Raw genomic sequence first — 19,854 nt, forward strand, 5'->3', positions numbered from 1 at the left:
TTCAACGCGGCAAGCTGGCAAGATGCCATCAGCAGCAGCTCTCCCTGGAGAACTGCACGGCCCAGCAGCGCTAAGGATACTGAGGAGAGCAGTCCCAGGTACCCGCCGCACACCAGCAGCTCGGGAGCTTTGCATCGGCTGTCCGAGGACAGCTGGGCATCACTGACGTGCCGAGCAATGGCCTACGAGCAGCCAGCTTCTCTGTGGCAGTCTGTGCTGATACACCCAGGTACAAAAATCATCCCAGCTGAGCTCTCCCTATCTTGTCCCTAGAACCGGATTCAAGCTGCTAAGTAGGTTGATTTTCAAGTATTTACCATCCAGGTGGATACTCAGCACTCTGGGTGGGAAGGCGGGGGGAGGTAGGAGTGGATAAAATCAGCCTCTGTCATCGCTGCTGAGAACCTACTTTTAAACCCATTTAGCCAGTTGGCACTAGCCAACCATATCTCCATTAATCTGAATTTATACTAGTTCTGTCACTCATCATTACCTGTCAGTCACTCCTAAACCAGCTCTCTGGGAAACACCCCAATTAAGCTCTAACCTTACTAAGGAAGGATGAAGCTAAATTTTAAGAATTAGTTTTTCTTGAATAAGGCTGAAATAGAATTGAATTCCTGATAAAAAAGGGCTGTTGAAGTAAACATTGCATATGAGTAGCTGGTTTTTTCCCCCCAAAGACAAGCTATCTTTTACAAAGCTAGCTTAAACATTTAAATACCCATAAACTAACACTAGTTTTAGCAAGGAAATTGATCCTGACCTATCTGTTAAAAGACATGTCTACTTTCAATGTCAAACCACCTCAGTTGATTCCACCAGGACCAACATTAACATTGACTTGGACTGGACTCCAAAGTCAGTTTACGGAACTGCATCCACTTATTTCATTTATTTACTTCATTATTCATTTATTTATTTATTTCATTTTTAAGGTACAAATGATTCTTTGACTAAGGCTTTTTTAAAAAATATACATGTTCAATTTTAAATTCACGTTCATTTTTATGCTCCACAACTCCAGTGAGCTCATTTTCAAGTCGTGAGTGTCTGACTGCATTCACTGTAGAACCATTTTCCACAACATCCCACCTACCTGTAATGCTTTTATTTGACCAACAAGGAACAGTTATGTACAAATTTACTCTTGCTACTTTTAAAAACAGAGATGGTCAACATTTTTCTTCTCATTAAAAAAGGTGGAACTCATCCTGCAACATCCAATACTCTAAAGAAACCTTTAGGTGGACCAGGCCTCTCATGCCCAATGAAAGAGACTTCTGCTTCCTTCTTCCAGGGCCAGAATCAGGGCTGGTGGTGATGGATTTGGATGTCAGCACTGTCTTAAGGGTATTCTTATGTAGCTTTCCTAACTTTTGAATGAATGCTTTGGTAAAATCCGAACTTCTTTATAGTAAAAAATAAAATAAAATAATAAATAAATAAAAAGGAGAGAGTGAGAGAGAGAGAGAGAGCGAGCATGCAAGCGCCATTAACTGGAGCATTAATAAAACTTAAGAAAAAAAGCTTGTAAAACATCAACCATTTACACACAGAAAAACTAAGTGAATGTTGAGTAAAATGCTAAGGCCTCTGTGCAAATGGAAGAGAAAGCATTCAGAGAAAGCATGAGCTATTTTATGCCCCATCTCAGGAATTACTATTATGTCGGTATCTACAGTAGAACAGAAATGAATTCAAGAGACATACAATGTATTGAAGTCACCAGCATTCCTAAAGCAGTGAAATATTCAGTTCAGGTTTGACATCTCAATACTGACTTGCACTGATCATGCTTGACTTGTCAAATGTCTGATGATCCCAGAACAAGGCAGTATATTCATAATCAGTCATTTCAGTGGTCCATAAGTTTGGGGTTCAAAATACCAAGTACTAGGGCATATTTTATTTATGCTTTCAATGGCTACGGAGCATAATCTCTTGTCATTGTTCAAACTGCTTAATCTGTCTCAGCATTTAAAATTAAGTTGAAAAGAACCACTAGTGCTTTTAACTTTTCTTAAATTAACACTAATTGCATTGTTAAGCACTTTAACAACCTTATGAAGGAAGCTAAGTAAATCACTGCTCAAAAGTAAGTCTATACAACCGCCTCCAAAACCCCATGCACAGAACAGAAAGGCTGATATTGCTGAAATGCAGAATGAAGATCTCTCATATATGATGAGATCAGGAGCAAGTCAAAGCAGAGGCTACTTTTACCATTTGCCCAGGCAATGAACTATGCCAACATCAACTACTGTAACGTCAGTATATTGTATGCACAGAGAAATGTGGAGAGCACTGAAGTTATGCTGTCATGATTCTATTTACGCCCTGTCCTGCTAGCAGGCAACTGATGTCATATGTCTGTATACAACAGAAACAAATTCACAACCTAGAAATTTCTCCTGGCAAAAGATCAACAGGCTGTAATGAGCACAGAAAACAAACTATCCAGCCTTTAGCCAGATCTCACTAATGTGACTACTTGGTCTATTAAACTAGGCTAAACACTGCTTCAGCTGCAAATATGTCATTAACAGCTTCAGCAATAATTTGAAGCAAAGCCAGTGCCCACAATCTTCTGATTTTTAGACCTACAAACTTATTTTATGGTGTCTGCTTTCTACATCCTATGTAACTGAAGAATATATACAGGTGTGGTGGTCAAACAGCTTGACATAAATATTCTTGTGCATTTTAAACAAGCATACCTGCACCAACGTGCAGAGCATTAGAACTTGCACAGAAACAGTAGCATTTTGCTCACAAATTCTTACGGCAACAACACACAGAAGTTGAACCAAATATGGTTCAGAATGACTTAAGAATAATAATCATACATTAAGAAATATCTGATATACCACAAAGGAACAATGGAATGAAATAAAGAAACGCAAAAGTTTCAAACCATCTGTATACAAAAGCCTTGCTTCTTATATTCTTAGATCAGCTATAGCAAGCCACCGGCACCAGTGCCAAGTTTGGCAGCAGAGACTGTTTGGCCTGCCACCAACGAGAATGAGCTACCATGCCTTTTAGAATAAATTTTGCAGCAAACACCAAAAGGGTTGATCAACACAGACTATCACAGCTACAACAAGCCAACTAGTTTAAACAACAGTATTTGCCATCCCACAGTATTTGACTTTATACTTGCATGAGCCTCTCTGCACTTAAAAACTAAAAAAAGCAAATTATTAACTTCTCACTATCCCCGTCTCACAGGGAGCGGTTTATCAGACCCACTCAATTAAACACACTTTGAACAACAGAACAACGCAGTTGCCTGCACATGGTGTCACCAAACTATCAGCGAATTCAGGAGTTTACAGCCATATTCCAGCACACCAAAATTGTGCAGCAGCGAGAGGTGGCATGAGCGAACTGCACCGCAGACTGAATCCTCAGTAACATTTTCTGAGGCACAAGCACTCTTTGAAGGTCTCCCACCTCAGTGTGAGATAAGGCTTGGCTTCCTCCTTTTGAGGCACTTAACAGGCCAACAGCACCAAGCAACCCGCGCTCATTTACTGTCTTCTCCAATTCCAATCTCTACCATTCTCCAGTACCCTGTTTCTCCTGGGAAATTCCATCGACCCTTTGAAGTCTAGCCTAAATTTCAAAGGCAGAAATACCAAAATATCCTTGAGGATAAAGGTGCTGCTGTAAAGAACATTGACTAACTCCAGTAATTTTATTTTCATATTTTAAAAGGGCCCAAAAATAACTGTTCACCACCTTTTCCTCTACTCGAGAGTTTGAGAACAACACGCCTACCAAAAAGTCTAATTCTCTTAGCACTAAGAGTTTTGCATGGGTGGAACTCTGTAGCTAAAAGTGACGACAAATAACACCTCCTCAATCCTGCAATCTCTGGAAACAGTTTACAAGAACTAATATATTAATTTGGTTTGCAATGTTAAACTAGAATTTCCCAACCCTCTCTTAAAATCTTGCATGTTTTGCTAACATGTAAATAGCTGATGTAAGCTGCCTGGAAGAATTCAAGGCCTAGGTAGCACATGAAGTTCAACAGTCTTTGGTCATCTGCTTTCTCCCGCACCTGCACTGCCATGAGAGTAGGTAACTCTGGTATGGGTTCTGCAGGCAGAATTATTAAATGTAACTTATTACCAAGATCAAATATATCAATAGCTCACCCATCACGTCCTACAGAGAGTTTCACAGGACTCTCCACTTCAGTGGGAAGTGCAAGATCAGCCCTAAATTGAAGGTACAAACCTATGATGCCAGAATTTTTTTCAATATTCACACAGCATTTAGCTGTTAAATCAGCAACATTAAACAGCATTTTTTCACCCTTTTGTACAGTTTATATATAAACAGTGCTAACTGATAAAAAGAAATGCTGTCTAGAAGTTCAAGAACTTGTCTGAGCATCCTATTCGCAACCGCGCTATTAACCTACCATGCAAAGAAATGGCCCCCAACATATCTTCTGTCAATGAAGCAGGTAGAATGCAAGCTCTTTTCAACTTACACATATACTTAATGAAGAGCAAGAGCAATTTCTGAAGTCTCAAATTAAAGGTACCAAAGAACAGCAGAAAAATCTCCTTTCCCCAACAAAGCATGTATTTGCACTTTAAACTGTGTGCATTGTTTAACTCTTTTAGGAATCCTATTATGAGAAACTTATATTTTATGAGTCTACCAAAAAGGATGGTTACCAGAAGCATAATCACAGTTAGCAATAAAGGCTGACATGGAGTATATTTCTAAGCAATTACAGCAGGTGTTTTAAAGGCATAAAGCTAAAGAGTTATAAATCCATTTAGAGTCATAGACATGAAAAAGTAAAAGGCTACCAGAAGAGTCCAACCCCACGGCAGCAGAATATAGTGTTCCTCTTCCCCTATGGACCGAATCAGCTACAGGACCAACTCCACAGTGAATTTCAGTCAGTCAAAAGAATATAGTATTAAGCAGTGAGGTACCATGATCATTAAAAATGAATGAAGAGCTTTCAAAGGAGGATGCAGCATATACGCAACATGCTACAAAGCTCAGAAAAATTTTACCACTTAAGGACTGCTAGATCTGTATTAAACTACTGTTTCTTTTCAATTTAAACAGGGTTGCATGTGATACCTCAGATTACCTAAAGATGTTTAAAAGAAGAGTCTCTAATATTTGAGGGGGGAGCAGCTAATGCTATGAAAGCACTCTGGATTTGACAAGTCACGCTCAGGATTTTTTTAGGAATTTGCACATGAAACCTATCCACAACATGGATTCGGTGGTGGAAATTCAGGGAAAGTTTACTTGCCAATCTAACACGTCCCTTTGCAGAACAATCGCCGGTTATCAGAATCGCCTAAGCCAAGAGACAACACGAACTATAAATATGACTACCAGCTATTCCACGCAACCCGGGAGCCTTCTGCCAAGCCCTCCTTCATGTTCTCTCTCACACAGACAAAGGCCTCAAAGCCATGGGACATCTGCCAGGGAAACAAATGAAGTTAAAAAACCAGAAGAACATGAACATGTACTAACCTAAACTTGCGTGTTCTTTCTTCCCAATTCCTCCCCCAACACCTCCCCCCTACAAAGAGCACGTCTCGGCTTACTGTGCTCTTTTCCTTCTCCCAACCAGCCTTAACTCTTGGACCAAAGTTTTAAAGTTTCCCTACCTTTGAAAAAGTAATGTTCTTCCCTTATATGTTTTGCCAGATCTGGACCACACCCTGCCCTCTCCCAAAGTCTTGGTTGCTTGTCTCCTATTGCACATAATCAATTATAGCACTTTCAGGTTTGTATTTTGCATGGTGGGAGCTGATCCAGAAGAGAGATTGTGCTTGTGTGAGCTTGTGTGTTTACACAAACATACATGCATATACACACACACACGCACATACACACTGAGCTTTATAAAATTGCTTTGTCTCCACAGAATTCTAGGGGATTTTCCTCAAACTGATTTTTTTTTCACTTCTAAGCATATGATACTTGATATAAAGAGGTAGTTGAAAAATTTCCACTTACCAGGTCATTCTAATCACTCAGAATATGAAGGGAAAAAACACAGTGGACTTAAAATCTTTGGCATTCTATCACCACAAGAACGGAGAATCAATCATAAGCCATAACTACAGAAAAATGCACAAAAACACTCAGCAGATATCTTCATTTCCATTCCCTATTTCACTCTCCCTGTTCTTATTCCCGGATTCAGTGTCAGACAGCAACTCTGATGTTTGACAAAAAAGGGATACGGCAGATTGCCCACCAGCCGCATCATGTGCTGCCAAGTGAGAAATACAAGCTTGGAAACAGTCTCGAGATTCCAGCCAGGACAGCAAGGCTCGAAGCATCACACAAGTGACATAACTACGCGTGGTGGGGAGAGGCTGCAGGGGACAAGGGAAGTTATTGCACGAAACAGCTCTGGAGGGCATGCAAAGGAGCTGCTCTCAGTACCAGGCAGGACAACTTAATCATTTAGGATTACCAAGAAACAACTGCAGTTTTCTTCCTTCTGATTTTTCATTCTTCACCAAGTCTAACTGTAAAATCCCCCTAATTACGTGAAGCTGAATTTTCCAACGCATTTTTACTTTCCTCCATACGTTCTACACCTAATGAAGAAAAATGAGGTACTGCCAAGCGACACCGCAACTGGTTTGCAGAGCGTTCAACAGAACTATGATCACCCTGCATCTAGTTCTCAACTTAGGACTCTTGCAACACCTAGAAAGTTTACATCCTATAAAACACAAGAATCATCTCGTTAATTTGTTCAGTAGCTAGCACAACACAGCGTGAATACATGTAGACAAATACTCAGTTTCTCTTCAGACAGTGTTTAGAAGACAGACATCAGCATAGCTGTTAACACTTTCCTTCAGAAAATATGTTTCGCCTGCCAGCAAACAAACAACAAAATAATGTGTCATATCTGCAAAGTGAGGGAGAGAAATTATCAGGAATTAGCTTTAGAGTGCTATAAAAAAGTAACAATAATCAGATGCCCGAGATCGCCCACAACACATAGCTAATGTTTAAGCCCTGTGCCCGCAGTCTTCCACTTCCTTCTGTTCCTTCTCAATACCTACATATGCATCCACATTACAGGGAGGTTCTCTCCAATTCTGCTATTCAACAATAACCAAAGAAACCCGACTCTTAGCAGCTCAACTTGCAGCGGGAAAGCTGGTGGCAAACACACCGGCTTGCAACGGGTGTGCTACAAGTATCCTCGCAGCTCTGAAGTGCTCATAAGCTAGAAAGGCAAGTCAGACACGGGCTGGGAAAGGAAGCTGAAGCATGAAGTGGAGGTAGAGCTACTTGTTCGAAAACCTCCTCGCGAGTCAAAGAGCACCACTGCAGACAACTTACCCGCTAATTTTAAGTACAAGCTGGTTGAAAAAGAAAACCTGTAGCAAAATTCAGTTATCTTTTCATTTGACTTTACACAGCAACTGCTGGTAGGTTTTCAAATTTCAAATTCGGGAGCACAGAAGAAACTTCAACCTGCAAATGCTATAGGGGAGTATTTTTGAGTGAGACTTGCAAGATTCTGAAAACATTTTTAGTAAGTTCCATAAATTGTGCTTCCAATTAAAGCTTAAATTTGGAGACTAAACACCTCTTTATTTGAGGGTAGGGAGGTTTAAATCTTTTTTGTATTAATGCTGAGCTATATCATCTGATATTTTTGCTATGACCAACCTATAAAACCTGTCAGCCTCACTCAGTTTACACAGGGCTCTAATTATGTTTAACTAGAATCTGAATGATCTAATTACTTAACATCTTAGAGCAGAAACTACTGAGGACATCTGGTTGAGCAACTGGCAAAGGAGTCGGAGAAATAAAATGCCTGTTCTGTGCCCTGTCCAGACCCCTTGGAAACAGCTCTCCCACCACAGCCAGACTCATTTTTCCATCCCACCTGAAATTGCTGCCTACTGAAAACAGCCGCACAAGAACAAATCATCCAGTGGTTCAGACGGAGCAGTCAGGCAAAGAAAAATTCTCCAAGTGCCACAGGTAGGCTGAGAGGACTCTGAAGAAGTTTTTCGTTTTGCTTTGTTTGTCACCAGGTGGAAACCCAAATCATTCTATTTCTGGGGCTCCTTCTCCCGTGGTTCTTAAGAACTGGAGAAACCGAAGATCGTCACGAGCGCTAAAACTGATGTCAGCTCGACTACACCAGCACGAGCAGGAAGTGCCGACAGCAGCCAGCCCTTACAGACTGCAAAGGTTTTTAACCATCACGTTAGCTGAAGGGAGCAGATTTTAGCAAAACCAGTGAAAACTCCACTGGGGTGCTGTGAAGTCATTCATACTGACAGCACTAAGATGAAACTGGAAATAACCAGAAACATGAGCTGAAGGATCCTTTTTGGACAAAAAGCACTTTGCTAAAATGGTTTCCATAATGTCAGTCCTGGTCGGAGTCGCTCCCTCAGACTTGGCCATCTGCCAAGGCGATATCGTACTACCTGAGGACTGTTCAAAGAAAAGGGTGCCTGAAACACAGGAAACTGCTATCGTGACCCACATTGTGCAGACATGTTCCCACTTTGATCTCTTTTCCTTGAAACCACAACGTACTGTACCCAACAGATTAACCTGACGCGGTCAGAGAAGAAATAAAACCTGAAAGTTCTGGTTAAAAACCCAGTTAAGGCTGCCGTTTTCTGCCTTTACTTTTGCTTAACGAACAGATGGAAACCAGCAATAACCATCTGTGTAAAACAGCAATAACTGTAGAGCACAATAATTTCACAAAAATACACTAACAAGGCCAGTTAAGTGTTTCTTTAATTGTCTATTGCCCACGACCTTTTTCAAAGATTTCAGATGAAAAATAAAACCAAACCAACTCGTGAAAAATCCTTCGGCACATTCTACAGCAGCACAGTTAAATTCTGTATCCTGGGAAAATTCCCGTTTGGGAAATGAAGTTCTGCCTTCTAAGATAATCCTTAGTTTCATATGGATATGCTCCTCGCTTTTCCTGGTGACCTGTCTCATAGTTAATATCCAGCTTCCACTTTCCACAACAAAATCGATTATCCCTAAACGAGCAATAAAACCAAACCTACACGTGCAGTATAGCAAGTGTTTGGGACTCTTTCAAGAGCAAAGCCACTCTATTAATAATCCTATATTTTTGTATTCCTTGCAGCTGAAAAATCCAATTAAAACATTGCAGTGACCTTTTACCAGAGAACTAACTACTGTCACACCGAGGATAAAGTATCAGAACCTGCCGCAAGTGGAGGGAGGTTCCTGCAGAAAGAAATGATCCTGTTACAGTTGTTTTACTTCAGTCGCCGGGCTGCTAAAGGATGGCCTAATTCAATAGAAAGATCTGAGAGGTTTTTATTAGGTCTCCAAACGGGTGTAACTGACAGTTAAACAAACAAAGCGTCAGGCCTTAAGTCAGCATTTAGAAAGTAAATTTATAATGAAGAGCTGACAATCAAGAAGCCTTACAAAGAGGCTGCTGCCAACCGGCAACGTGTTAAAAACCAGCTACAGAATCAGCGTTTCTTACCATTGAAATTAACTTCGCAATTGGTTGCCGAAATGATTATAGCAAATAAATAGGGCGTAAAAACACAGTGATATATGACTGCATTTTGCCACGACATATCTAGAAGCAAATAACATAAAGAGCAATGAATGCCCTAAAACAATAGCAGTAGGTGTTTCTTCTAAACCAGCCATGCCTGCTATGCTTCCAGCTGCCATTTAATCTATCTGTACAAAAACAAAGTTCACTTTAAAGATGAAAAATAAGACTAATATCCATCACCTTCTGATATCAGGAGCTTCCATATTTGCCTATGTGGTCTAAGCCTATGATGTTAAATGTCTCCCTACCATCACCTTTCACCAGGAAAGGTCCTGAAGGGTATCTGAAGTTGCAAACCCGCAAGACTTGAGACATAACAACCTTTGGCATAGCAGGCAGCAGCCAAATACAGAAAGCACCTTTTACAATAGTGGGAAAAGACTGCACTGAATGACAAAGTGGAGCTGCTCCAGTCTCCAGACTAACTTTTAAGCCTCTGTAGTGAAGTTACCTTTAAAAGATGGCACCTAAAATAGCTCTGGGACCTTAGAGCTCGCATTCTCAGATTCTGAAAACAATCTGAACTACCAAGTCCTTTTTTTTAATCCCATCTGAAGTAGGTTTTCACAGTTACAATTTTAGACTTCAAGTCCTATTTACAGGAGAGAAAATCCCAGATAGTGACATTAATCAAGTTTTACTTAGCATGGTATAAGACATGGCACATTAAAGAACTAACTCTTCTCAGGATACGTCAGACCATCTCAGATGCTAACGGATTTTAATTTATTATCTAAAACACACTGATCACAGCAGAGTGTGTGAAGTTGTAATCGTTCATGCTGTATTAAATATAGCACCTAAAAAAAAAAAAAGTAAGTTCTAGTTTCAAGAGTTTATGGCATGCAGCACAAGGACAGAGAGAAACAAGTATCAGAAGTTACGTAGCAGAAGAAAGCAGCTTTGCGATACGACTTTCCAAACAGGGGACAGACCAAGGCTCCGTCTGTACATATATAAAAAACCCGAAACCAGTTCCTCTTGGTGAGCATGAAAAATAAAGGACAGTGTTTTATACATAGAATCAAGAGCATGGCTTTGTAAGACCATTTCATTTGATTCACATCCTGATTTAAAACAGTCAGGGAAGTAATCCCCGGTCTTGCAGGGGCTGAGGACTTCGGTGACACACACAGCACCCGTAGCTCAGGGGATCAAGACTTGGGCTAGAAAAGCTTAGCTTCATTACAAGAACACACACGGTAATTTCCCACAGACTGATTATTCTCTCTCCTTACCTTCTTCCTTACCAACCACATACACAATATCTAACGCTTCTTACATTGAGGGGAAGCAAGAGAACAGCAGCTTCATGAGTTTACCCCTACAAAGCAGCAAGTACTGACTCATTTTTGGACTTTTGCAGAGGAAAAAAAAAAGAAGAATTTTCTGAGTTTAAGAGCAGTAATTTGGAGTATAAAGTGTATTTGCTTGAGAAAATGAGCAGGGTGTTGTGAACAGCAACGGATAGATGAGCTGAAGACACAATATTAGCAAGCTGCCCTTTTCCAACATCCTAAGAATTTTGATAGCAAGACTCCATGCCAAAGAAAACGTGCAGAAACCTATAAGCAAAAGAAAACCAGAGCTCCTGAAAGAGCCAGGACAGAGCTGGGAGCAAGGGGAGAGAGGAGAAATCAGTGTACTCAGAACATTTCCCCCCCCCCTTTTTTTTTTTTAAATACATCAAACACTTCTCGTGCTCACATAAAAGAAATTAAGGTTACAATTGTGTAAGCAACTCTGTACAGAGGTCTCCCCACAGAAAATCAATTGCAAGACTACTGGCTCCTTGTTTTTAAATGTTTAATATTATCCCATCTCCACAATTAATATTAGAAAAGCAACTATGCTCATACCAGACATACCAAACCAAAGTTATTTGAGTGCTATCAACATTAACACACACAAAAGTTGCAACATAAAAATAGATGTGCAGTTTGCTGATAAAATTAACATTATCATATTTCAGATCATAGACAAAGGGTACATTTTATTTATATCTGAAAATGAAACAAACATCTCTAATAATATGAAACCAAATTTACTCTGCCGTGCATATGCAATAAAATGCATAAATACCCAACAAAAATAAAGTGAAAAATAATTACAGACAAAACACATTACAAGATTAAATTTTATTGAGCTACTCCGATGACATTTAACTTTCACATCAACTAAACAAGAGACAGCATGAAGTCGACTGCAAACATGAGGTAAAGGAAAAGAGCGAGTAGCCAATGGATACGGTAGAGTATCAGTGGGGAAAGGAGAAATTTGTCTCTATTCCCAACTTCACCATTGATCCATGTTAGAAAAGGCAACTCCTTCCCATCGGTTAGAGGACTAAGACTACGCACGTGTTAAAAATTAAGCACCTGGGCTAATGCTTCCCTGGGTCAGGGCCTCCGCGTGGCACGAAGCGGGGCTAAAGCTTACTTGCCTTTGGGAAGTTGGCCGAGCGCCGCTCGAAGCGGTGGTGGTTACGCGCTCCGAGCGCGGCACCTTCCCGGCTAATAGCTGCTCAGGAAGCGAGCGCATGCGAAATGAGCAGGCGATCAATATTTCTGATGGCACAAGCAGACATCTAAATCATAACCTCTATCCCCGCCGGCTGTCTTAGCCCAAAGTTATCAATACTCAGACTACAAAAACTGCACGGTTTGGATAAAAGATAAAAGGTTCAACCTACCACATCATGTGTGTTCTGCGAATAAAGAATTTCAGTCTCCAGATATGAATCTAACAGCTTCCATAAAACCACTCAGGGTGCACCTCTCTCTTGCCATTTGGGGGGCTTGCGCGCTGCAATTTATAGTGCTTACAACCACCGGAGAGCGGCTTGGATAAAAGCCCTCCAAACTACTGAAGATTCTCATTTAACGAGACCGGCAGAGGCCCGGCCACATTTCTGAAGCAGGGAACTGTTTCAAACTTATGGCTGCAGTTAGCCAAGGACTGCAGTTTTAAATGACGCAACCACAAACTGCCGAACATTAAATTCAACATTTATATCACTGGACGCTTATAATGTAAAATTTAAGCAGCCTTTAATGTATAAAAAAAATCAGAAGGAAATTTGATAAATTGCATATCTTGCCTTCAAACACTATTCCAAAAAACACGCGGGGATGTTTTAAAATAAGAGCATATGACCCTGGGTTACACCTCTGCAACTGTTTGTGGGAAACATTTTCTCTCAGCGCTTTGGTACCAGTCATCAACAACACTCTTAGGACACCCAACTGCTCAGGTTTTTCTCCCACATTCATTTCTACTGCTTCCAACAACGAGCTTGAAAAATATCTACAAATGAGCAGTATATCCTCTGTTGTCTCTATCGAAAAAGAAAACTAACAAAGGTACAGAAAGACCTAACAATAACTAATTCTTTTTTTATCCACAACACAGAATTAAGTAGTAGCAATAAAGAATAGTAAGTCCTAATCTTATATCTCAAAGTGCTTTACAAAGAAGGGTCAGAAGCATTATCATGTTTTCCAGATGGAGAAATAAATGAGCAGCGGCTGAGTGACACGCTCAGAGGCCCAAAGCAGACCCATAGCAGAGCTGAGGACAGACATGCATCAACAGCTAACAAGACTGAAACTCCCAACTTATTTCGAAGTCACTATTACCTAGTAACTATCAATCAAACTGAATCTGAACCAATTAAAGGCTTTGTATGTTAGTATCAGTCCCCACCAAGCGTTATTCCAAAAGTAAGGGAATAGATTTTTGATGAGCTGATGCATACCAATTTAAGCACACTTTGGTGAGACAGATCTTTTGTTTTCCTTAAAATAACATAACAGCAACACCATGCAACCTCAACTACCTAACAGAGGTATCAAGGAGGGCAGGAGGAATCAGACTTAACCCAAAGCTCTATTGCTTTTCACTATCTGCAGCACTACATTTTAGCTTTGCAGTTTAGTTTCCATAAAAATAAGACAAGACATTCTTATGCAAAAGGAAAGGCCTTTCTGCACCTAAGATACAGCTAGTATGAGTCTCCCTTTAAAAAGAAAGAAGTCAAAAGCTATTAAATCACCTTTCAATTTCTATTTCTAAGAGCAACGAGAATGTTTCTACTATACACAATACCTGAAAAGACAATCCAGTGATTAAAAAAGTTATTTAACTCTAACAAGAACATAAAACCTACTTGTCCCAGAACAACACTAAAGATCCATCAGCATGCTCTGAAGCCATACCATCACCCTGGTATCTGATGTAGGAATCTTCCCAGGATGTTCCCACAAGAACGGCTTGGTGGTAAACCCCAGGCTATCCTTTTATAATATCCGTGAGCGCAGGTGAGCTACAACACTACAACCAGACGTTTGTTGGGAGACCCTCCATGCTCCCCAGCTGCACTGCCGAATATTTATAAATGTTCTAAAATAAGCTCTCCTCTTGTCCCAACTGCACTGTAAGAAAAGTTTTATTTCCAAGTCCTAGGCTTATGCTCACTCCTTAACTCCTTCCTTTCTTCACCACTTCCCTCTAACCCATCCAGTTCTTAGGGTCATTTCCCCCCCCCCCCCGCCACACACACACACACACACACACACACCATTTTGCTTTTTTTTTGCTTCCCTGCAATGTAACGGTCCTCAGTTTGTCACAGATGAACCACAGACTGAGGCCGACGTTTCTCAGCAAGGGAAGAGCTCTGTAACGTAAGCATCAGAAGATGCCTGTGTCTGCCCTATGTGTGCCCTACACACACACAGCATAGGACCATCCTACCTCCCTAGCTCAAGTGACACTTTAAAATTTTAGCAGGAATTAAAACACAATTTGGTCTCACCTGCATAGCTGCATGCAATCCATGTCAGGGCACACCTGATCGTTAACCAAACGCAGGATCACTGGATTCAATCAAATGAAGGGCAAGTCTCCACTGCAAAATTAGTCCAGCCATTTACCAGTGCTTTGGCCTAAATTTTTGTATCATTCACGTACAGAAGCCTTGTACTGGCACTTCCAGACGCTATTAAGTCCAGGCTTGCTTTAGTCATTAAGGTATGTTTTCACAGCAACAGGATCTGCTCTGCGCTGATGTATAAACTCATCTGAAAAGCCTCTGCGACAGCTATGGCCTACATCATTACATGCCTTAAAAAGCTCAGAGCCAGATCCACAAAGATATGTGGGAATTTAAAGCATCTAAATAAAGGAGCTTAAATATCTGTGTGAATCTGCTTCTGAGCTTTTTGAAGTAAGGGTAATCTTTATCTCTGTTTTTCCAGCACAGATCACTCTGGATCCATAAACCCGACCAGGAAGCAGACAAGTACCAAGCCAACTCTCCTCCCTCCACCTCTTAAAATGAAAGTGTAACTCAGCTCTCACAAGAAACTTCCTTATTACCCCATATATAGACTAAATTATTCCAAGGCAAGGAAGCAAGTAAATTGCCAGGAAGGCAAATAGCTATTAGAAGACATTAGTCTGAAAGATTCAAGCTTCAGAACTATGTCTGCTCTAACACATCAGCACAGAACCACCAGGTTCTCTCCCTGCTTTAACACCTTCGTACCAAGAAATAAATTTATTCGTGCTAAAATACTTACTCTGATAAGTCACAAAATTGACCAAGCAATAGCACAGTATGAATGCTGGATCTTGCTACAGTCAAAACATGACTCGGGGAACAGTTGTTGATTCAGTACAAATTCTTTACTGCCTACTATTTTCTAAGCAATGCAAGTATTATCTGACAACAGGGAAGACCACTGTTACATCCAACAAGCTACACCCAACATTCATACACTTTGTGTTTAGTCTTCTAAAAAAAATTAACTCTCTTAACATTCAGTTATTTACTTGGATTTCTATGTTCTTTGCAACCCAAACATTGCAATATATTGTTTTTTTCCAATTATAATTAACTACAGAAACAGAAACGACTGATGTATTTGCATTGTCAAACCAGAGAAAACAAAAACTAGCGAAGCACGTACGTTCCACAAAATGAATAAGATTTATCTTATCTTTACCAATTAATAAATCACAGAGATTAAAGATATTAACTGTTCTTGTAGTGAGGTCTAATTTTTTCTCATCTTTGCTGGTAAGTTCAACACTACACCTAAAAACCTGCGCATGAGCACTCTTGCACAAATCTCTTCTGCCCTAGACTTCTTGTGTTCTGCAAACTATTCCCTTCCAGCTTTCGCCCACCCAGCTTCAGGTCTGCTTCCCCACTCCTTCACCTGTGCAGGAATACTGCCACTATCCTCTGAATCCAGACAGCACTGTATTTTCAATACCTTGCCCAGGAAGTATGCGGGAAACAGCCCAGCACTAAGATAAGTAAACAGCAAGACGTAAAGAACACATACAAGAGAAACCTAAATACACAAGATGGGAACATCCTACCCTGCTTACATAAGAAGAACCCCAAGTCAACGAGCACTGCCAGTTTAGCGTCTTAAAAAAAAAAAAAACCTGAACATGTATATATGTATCTGTTCTTTATCCTGTAAGTAAACTGTCTTTATTTTCAGCTTTAGTGTGATCAAACTGGAACTTGGGATTAAGCATTTTTCTACATCCACTTTTTGCATTACAAATCAGCTAGCAAATAAAGAATAATTGTTCACTGGAATTTTAGACTGCATATAATTTGTTTCTATAACAAATGTTTCATCCATTACTTATTTGGTATTGTTATATACAGCCAAGCAGTGCAATCTTTGCTCAGAAAAATCCCAACTGTTACCATATTCTGAGTCCTCATTACCGCATTTTTCAATAGATTATCCAATTAACCACAAACTTGGCATAAGAGCAGACTAATTGAAACATACACCACTTCTGCCACGTTTCAGATGGACAGTATTTCATCTGAGGAACAAGGGAAGAGGAGAAGAGAAAGGTTTTACAAACTCCTTTCCATGGAACAGGATTCAAGGAATCCTACGAAGGCCAAATTGCCCAGGCAGAAGTACAGCGAGAGGCCTTTCCTCCAGCATGCCATGCACACCGGACGTCCAGGGACACCACTCTGACCTCTAGAAAAAGGCAGGCTTTGGCTTTTTGGGGGATACGATGATAGCTGTCAGAGCAGACTGGCAGCAGCACCCAGCCTTTCGGGTATTTACCCCCCTTGAAGTTCTCTGTATTGCATCTTCTCGAAGAACCACTGTGCTGCTTTCACTTTGCATCTCTGATCAGGTGGGGGGGAGCAGAAACATATTTGCAGCTAAATACTCAGCTAAAGACTCTTTTCTTGATGTACATTTGACTACCACTATAAATAATACAGTTTCGGTCCTAAAAGTACACAACGCTACAAGTTCTACGGTGACTTGTATGGATAAACAAGAGTAACACTAAAATGGGATCTCTTAATTCCATTTTTGATGAAGCACATTAACTCCTTCACTAAAAGCAAATCAGCTTGTGTTCTGGTACAATCAGATCCAGCTAAAAGGATGCCAAGAATTCCACCTGTTTCTAACTAAATAACAGGATAGCTTCAGTATTTAAATGCTACTCATTACTACTTAGTTTTTCCAGACTTTGTTACAAATTTTATAATGTTATAAATCAGTAATTTACCTTAAACAATTAGTCGAAAGAACTAATACTCCATCCTTACTTTAATCACATATGATGCAATACTGGGATGAGAGTTAAAAAAAAAAAAAAAGAAGAAAGAAGGAAAAAGGCACAAGCAAGATTTAGCTTTAGATTTTACCTCCCTAGTCTGACAGTATAAAGTTATATAGTTCCGTTCAACGGCGCTAAGTAACTGCATTTGTTTGCTAGTATGTCTGCCTGTCCTAAAAAGCTATGATGACATTTTGAGATCCGCGTTTATTGTCAAAACGCTTCAACACATAGCTCATTTAGTTCTCAGAGAGCATTAACTTTTTCCATTCATCCTACAGATTCGACTGAGAGCTGAGAATCAAGCTAGACCTACGCATACAACATCATTAGTCAAAAAGGTGCAGTAGGACCAACTGTGTCCTCTGTAATACGTATATTCATAAATATCAACCAGCATCTTAAACAGGACTGCATGCTGTACCCATGGGAACATTTGTTTTCTTGTTCACCACCAGAGGGTTGTTTTTATGGAGAAGGTGATGGTGAATGAGTGACACCAAAAACTACAGCCTTGAAACAGGACCACACAATTCCAGGTAACCTTCATCCCGCATTACGTCAAGCCAAGTCAGATCACACAACCGTCTCCAAACAAGAGATGCAGCTATACCTCTTCAGAGCAATAGCATTTCTCCAGCGATTTAAATCACATGTACTGTCACGATAGCCAGCGTTTCCAAGGATCTGTCCTCTCTCCACACTATGACTCACTCGCCAGCAGTTATCAAACATGGGTCCTCCCTCAACCATGTGGCAAACGGATGCAGAAATGATGTCAAGCTATTTTCAGCATTTTTTTAGGAAATAAAACTATAAAAAAGATAACTAGAAAAATGGGTTAAATATTCAGCTGCATGCATTTTAGGTGCAGTCTCAAGTGAAGAGAAAAGCCATGTTTGATACCTGTAGGAAACTGCCATTTTTGTGTCTCATATTCCATTTGTGAGCAGACCTTTTTGTTCTTTAATCCAAGTTTTGAATTATTTAATCCTGTCCCCAACTCTTGACATCTTTCTTCCTATAAACAAGAATTTATTTAGTGAAAGAAAATAAATAATTAAAGACTCAGACCCTAAAGTGTTCTTGGCTCTGTTTTTAATTAATATTGATACAATCTTGAGAAACCTGCTGCTTAATACTACAAGGCAGGTCGAAGCTCATCAACAGTTAAATGTCTTCTTCTAACAGACCGTAGAAGAGGAAGTTAGAAGCAGACAGCGTGCATGTCATTCTGCTGCCAGAAATACAGGACTAAACAGTCTCATCCTCAGCTTCTTACAACTTTAAGCATAAAAACAACAGCTTTGAAACCAGCTAGATGCAGAGCTACAGGAGTTCTGCTTGACAGAGCACAGGTGGAACTATGTTAAACATAAATCCTTTAGCTTTTCCCCCGGAATAGGGTAGCAAAAGTGCAGACAAAAGCAACTTCTTTTTTTTTTTGTGCAATGCCATACTCCAAATACATTAGTACAAATGAACGATGGGAGGAGGGGGGTACCATGGACAATTCTGTAAGACTGAACTTCATACTCAGTAATGATGGTTTTTATAGCATATTGCTTCATCTGCAAGTGGGAGTAAATATTACACTACCTCTTCATGCAGATGGGTGGATTAAAAAAATAAATAAAAAGCTAGTTTGAAACAAATTAACTATTCTGCATAGAGATGAAAGGTGATCTCTACCTCTCTGGTCGCTCCACGACTCTCCAAAGACAGACTGCGCACAAAGTTCCTTGTATACAGATTGCCTAGTGCATCTGCCAAAAGGTGAACAGCCTCAATCCACAGAATGTATAAATAATCAGAAGTCCTCAAATCCAGGTAATGAGTATTGTTCAAACAACTCCGAGCCAGCAATACCAGAGCGCTTCAAAGGAAAACCTACGAGCTGCTGAAGTCAGACTGTCACATTTAGTCTGCCAAAATGAGATGAAGATTTGTACAGTGATACTCCACAACAGGTTTTACAGTATGCACAGAAATTAAATTATGATAAAAGTGAGCTATTTTTTACTAAAAACAGAACAGAACAATCTATCAAAATGCCATTTGGCTGCGTTCATTACATTTTAGAATTTAATTTACAAGATAGATACTTTAGTGTAATATGTTTTAATCAATAAGCATTTCTGAAGGCTTTATTTTTATAGGAAATATTTAGACTTTCTCAATGTTAAATGTAACACCGTGGAAGTGATGTTAGGAGTGTTTATTTTCCTATGCTAAGCAAGCACAAGCACACATACACAGAGGCAAAAGCAAAAAAACTCACAATTAGGGATGTCAGACCTTGTTTAAATACATCTTAATTTAATCCATTTTATTTTATACAATTCTACATCTGGATCTCATTTTCCTGTATTCCTGTCGGTATTCCGGGTCACTATTAAGAATCCTTTCAAGTTAGGAAAGTTCAGCCAAGTCTACCTTAATCCAAAACCTTTAAAAGAAACAATAAAACACGCAAGAAGCAGGGGGGGGAAATGAAAAAGCCCACGCCAAAAACGCTACTTTACCCCGCAGCGGCCGGTGCACCTGAAAGCCAGAAGGGCCCGGGCAGCTCCGGCGCGGCGCGGCGCGTCCCGTGCGGGGGCAGC

At 40.1% G+C, this 19,854-nt stretch overlaps 1 protein-coding gene across 1 annotated transcript in view; it reads right to left on the reverse strand.

Moving 5' to 3' along the window:
- Positions 1–19,830, reverse strand: part of CUX1 (cut like homeobox 1) — a gene marked incomplete at its 5' end in the record, with an annotated part of 245,024 nt that extends 225,194 nt beyond the window's left edge. The window contains one exon of the mRNA XM_026063632.1: positions 19,774–19,830. Coding sequence (XP_025919417.1) covers positions 19,774–19,830 — 57 coding nt within the window. The remainder of the gene's footprint in view (positions 1–19,773) is intronic.
- Between the last annotated feature and the right edge of the window lie 24 nt (positions 19,831–19,854).

Source organism: Apteryx rowi, unplaced genomic scaffold, assembly GCF_003343035.1.
Source record: "Apteryx rowi isolate R43461 unplaced genomic scaffold, aptRow1 scaffold_20, whole genome shotgun sequence".
Taxonomy (NCBI): Eukaryota; Metazoa; Chordata; class Aves; order Apterygiformes; family Apterygidae; genus Apteryx; species Apteryx rowi.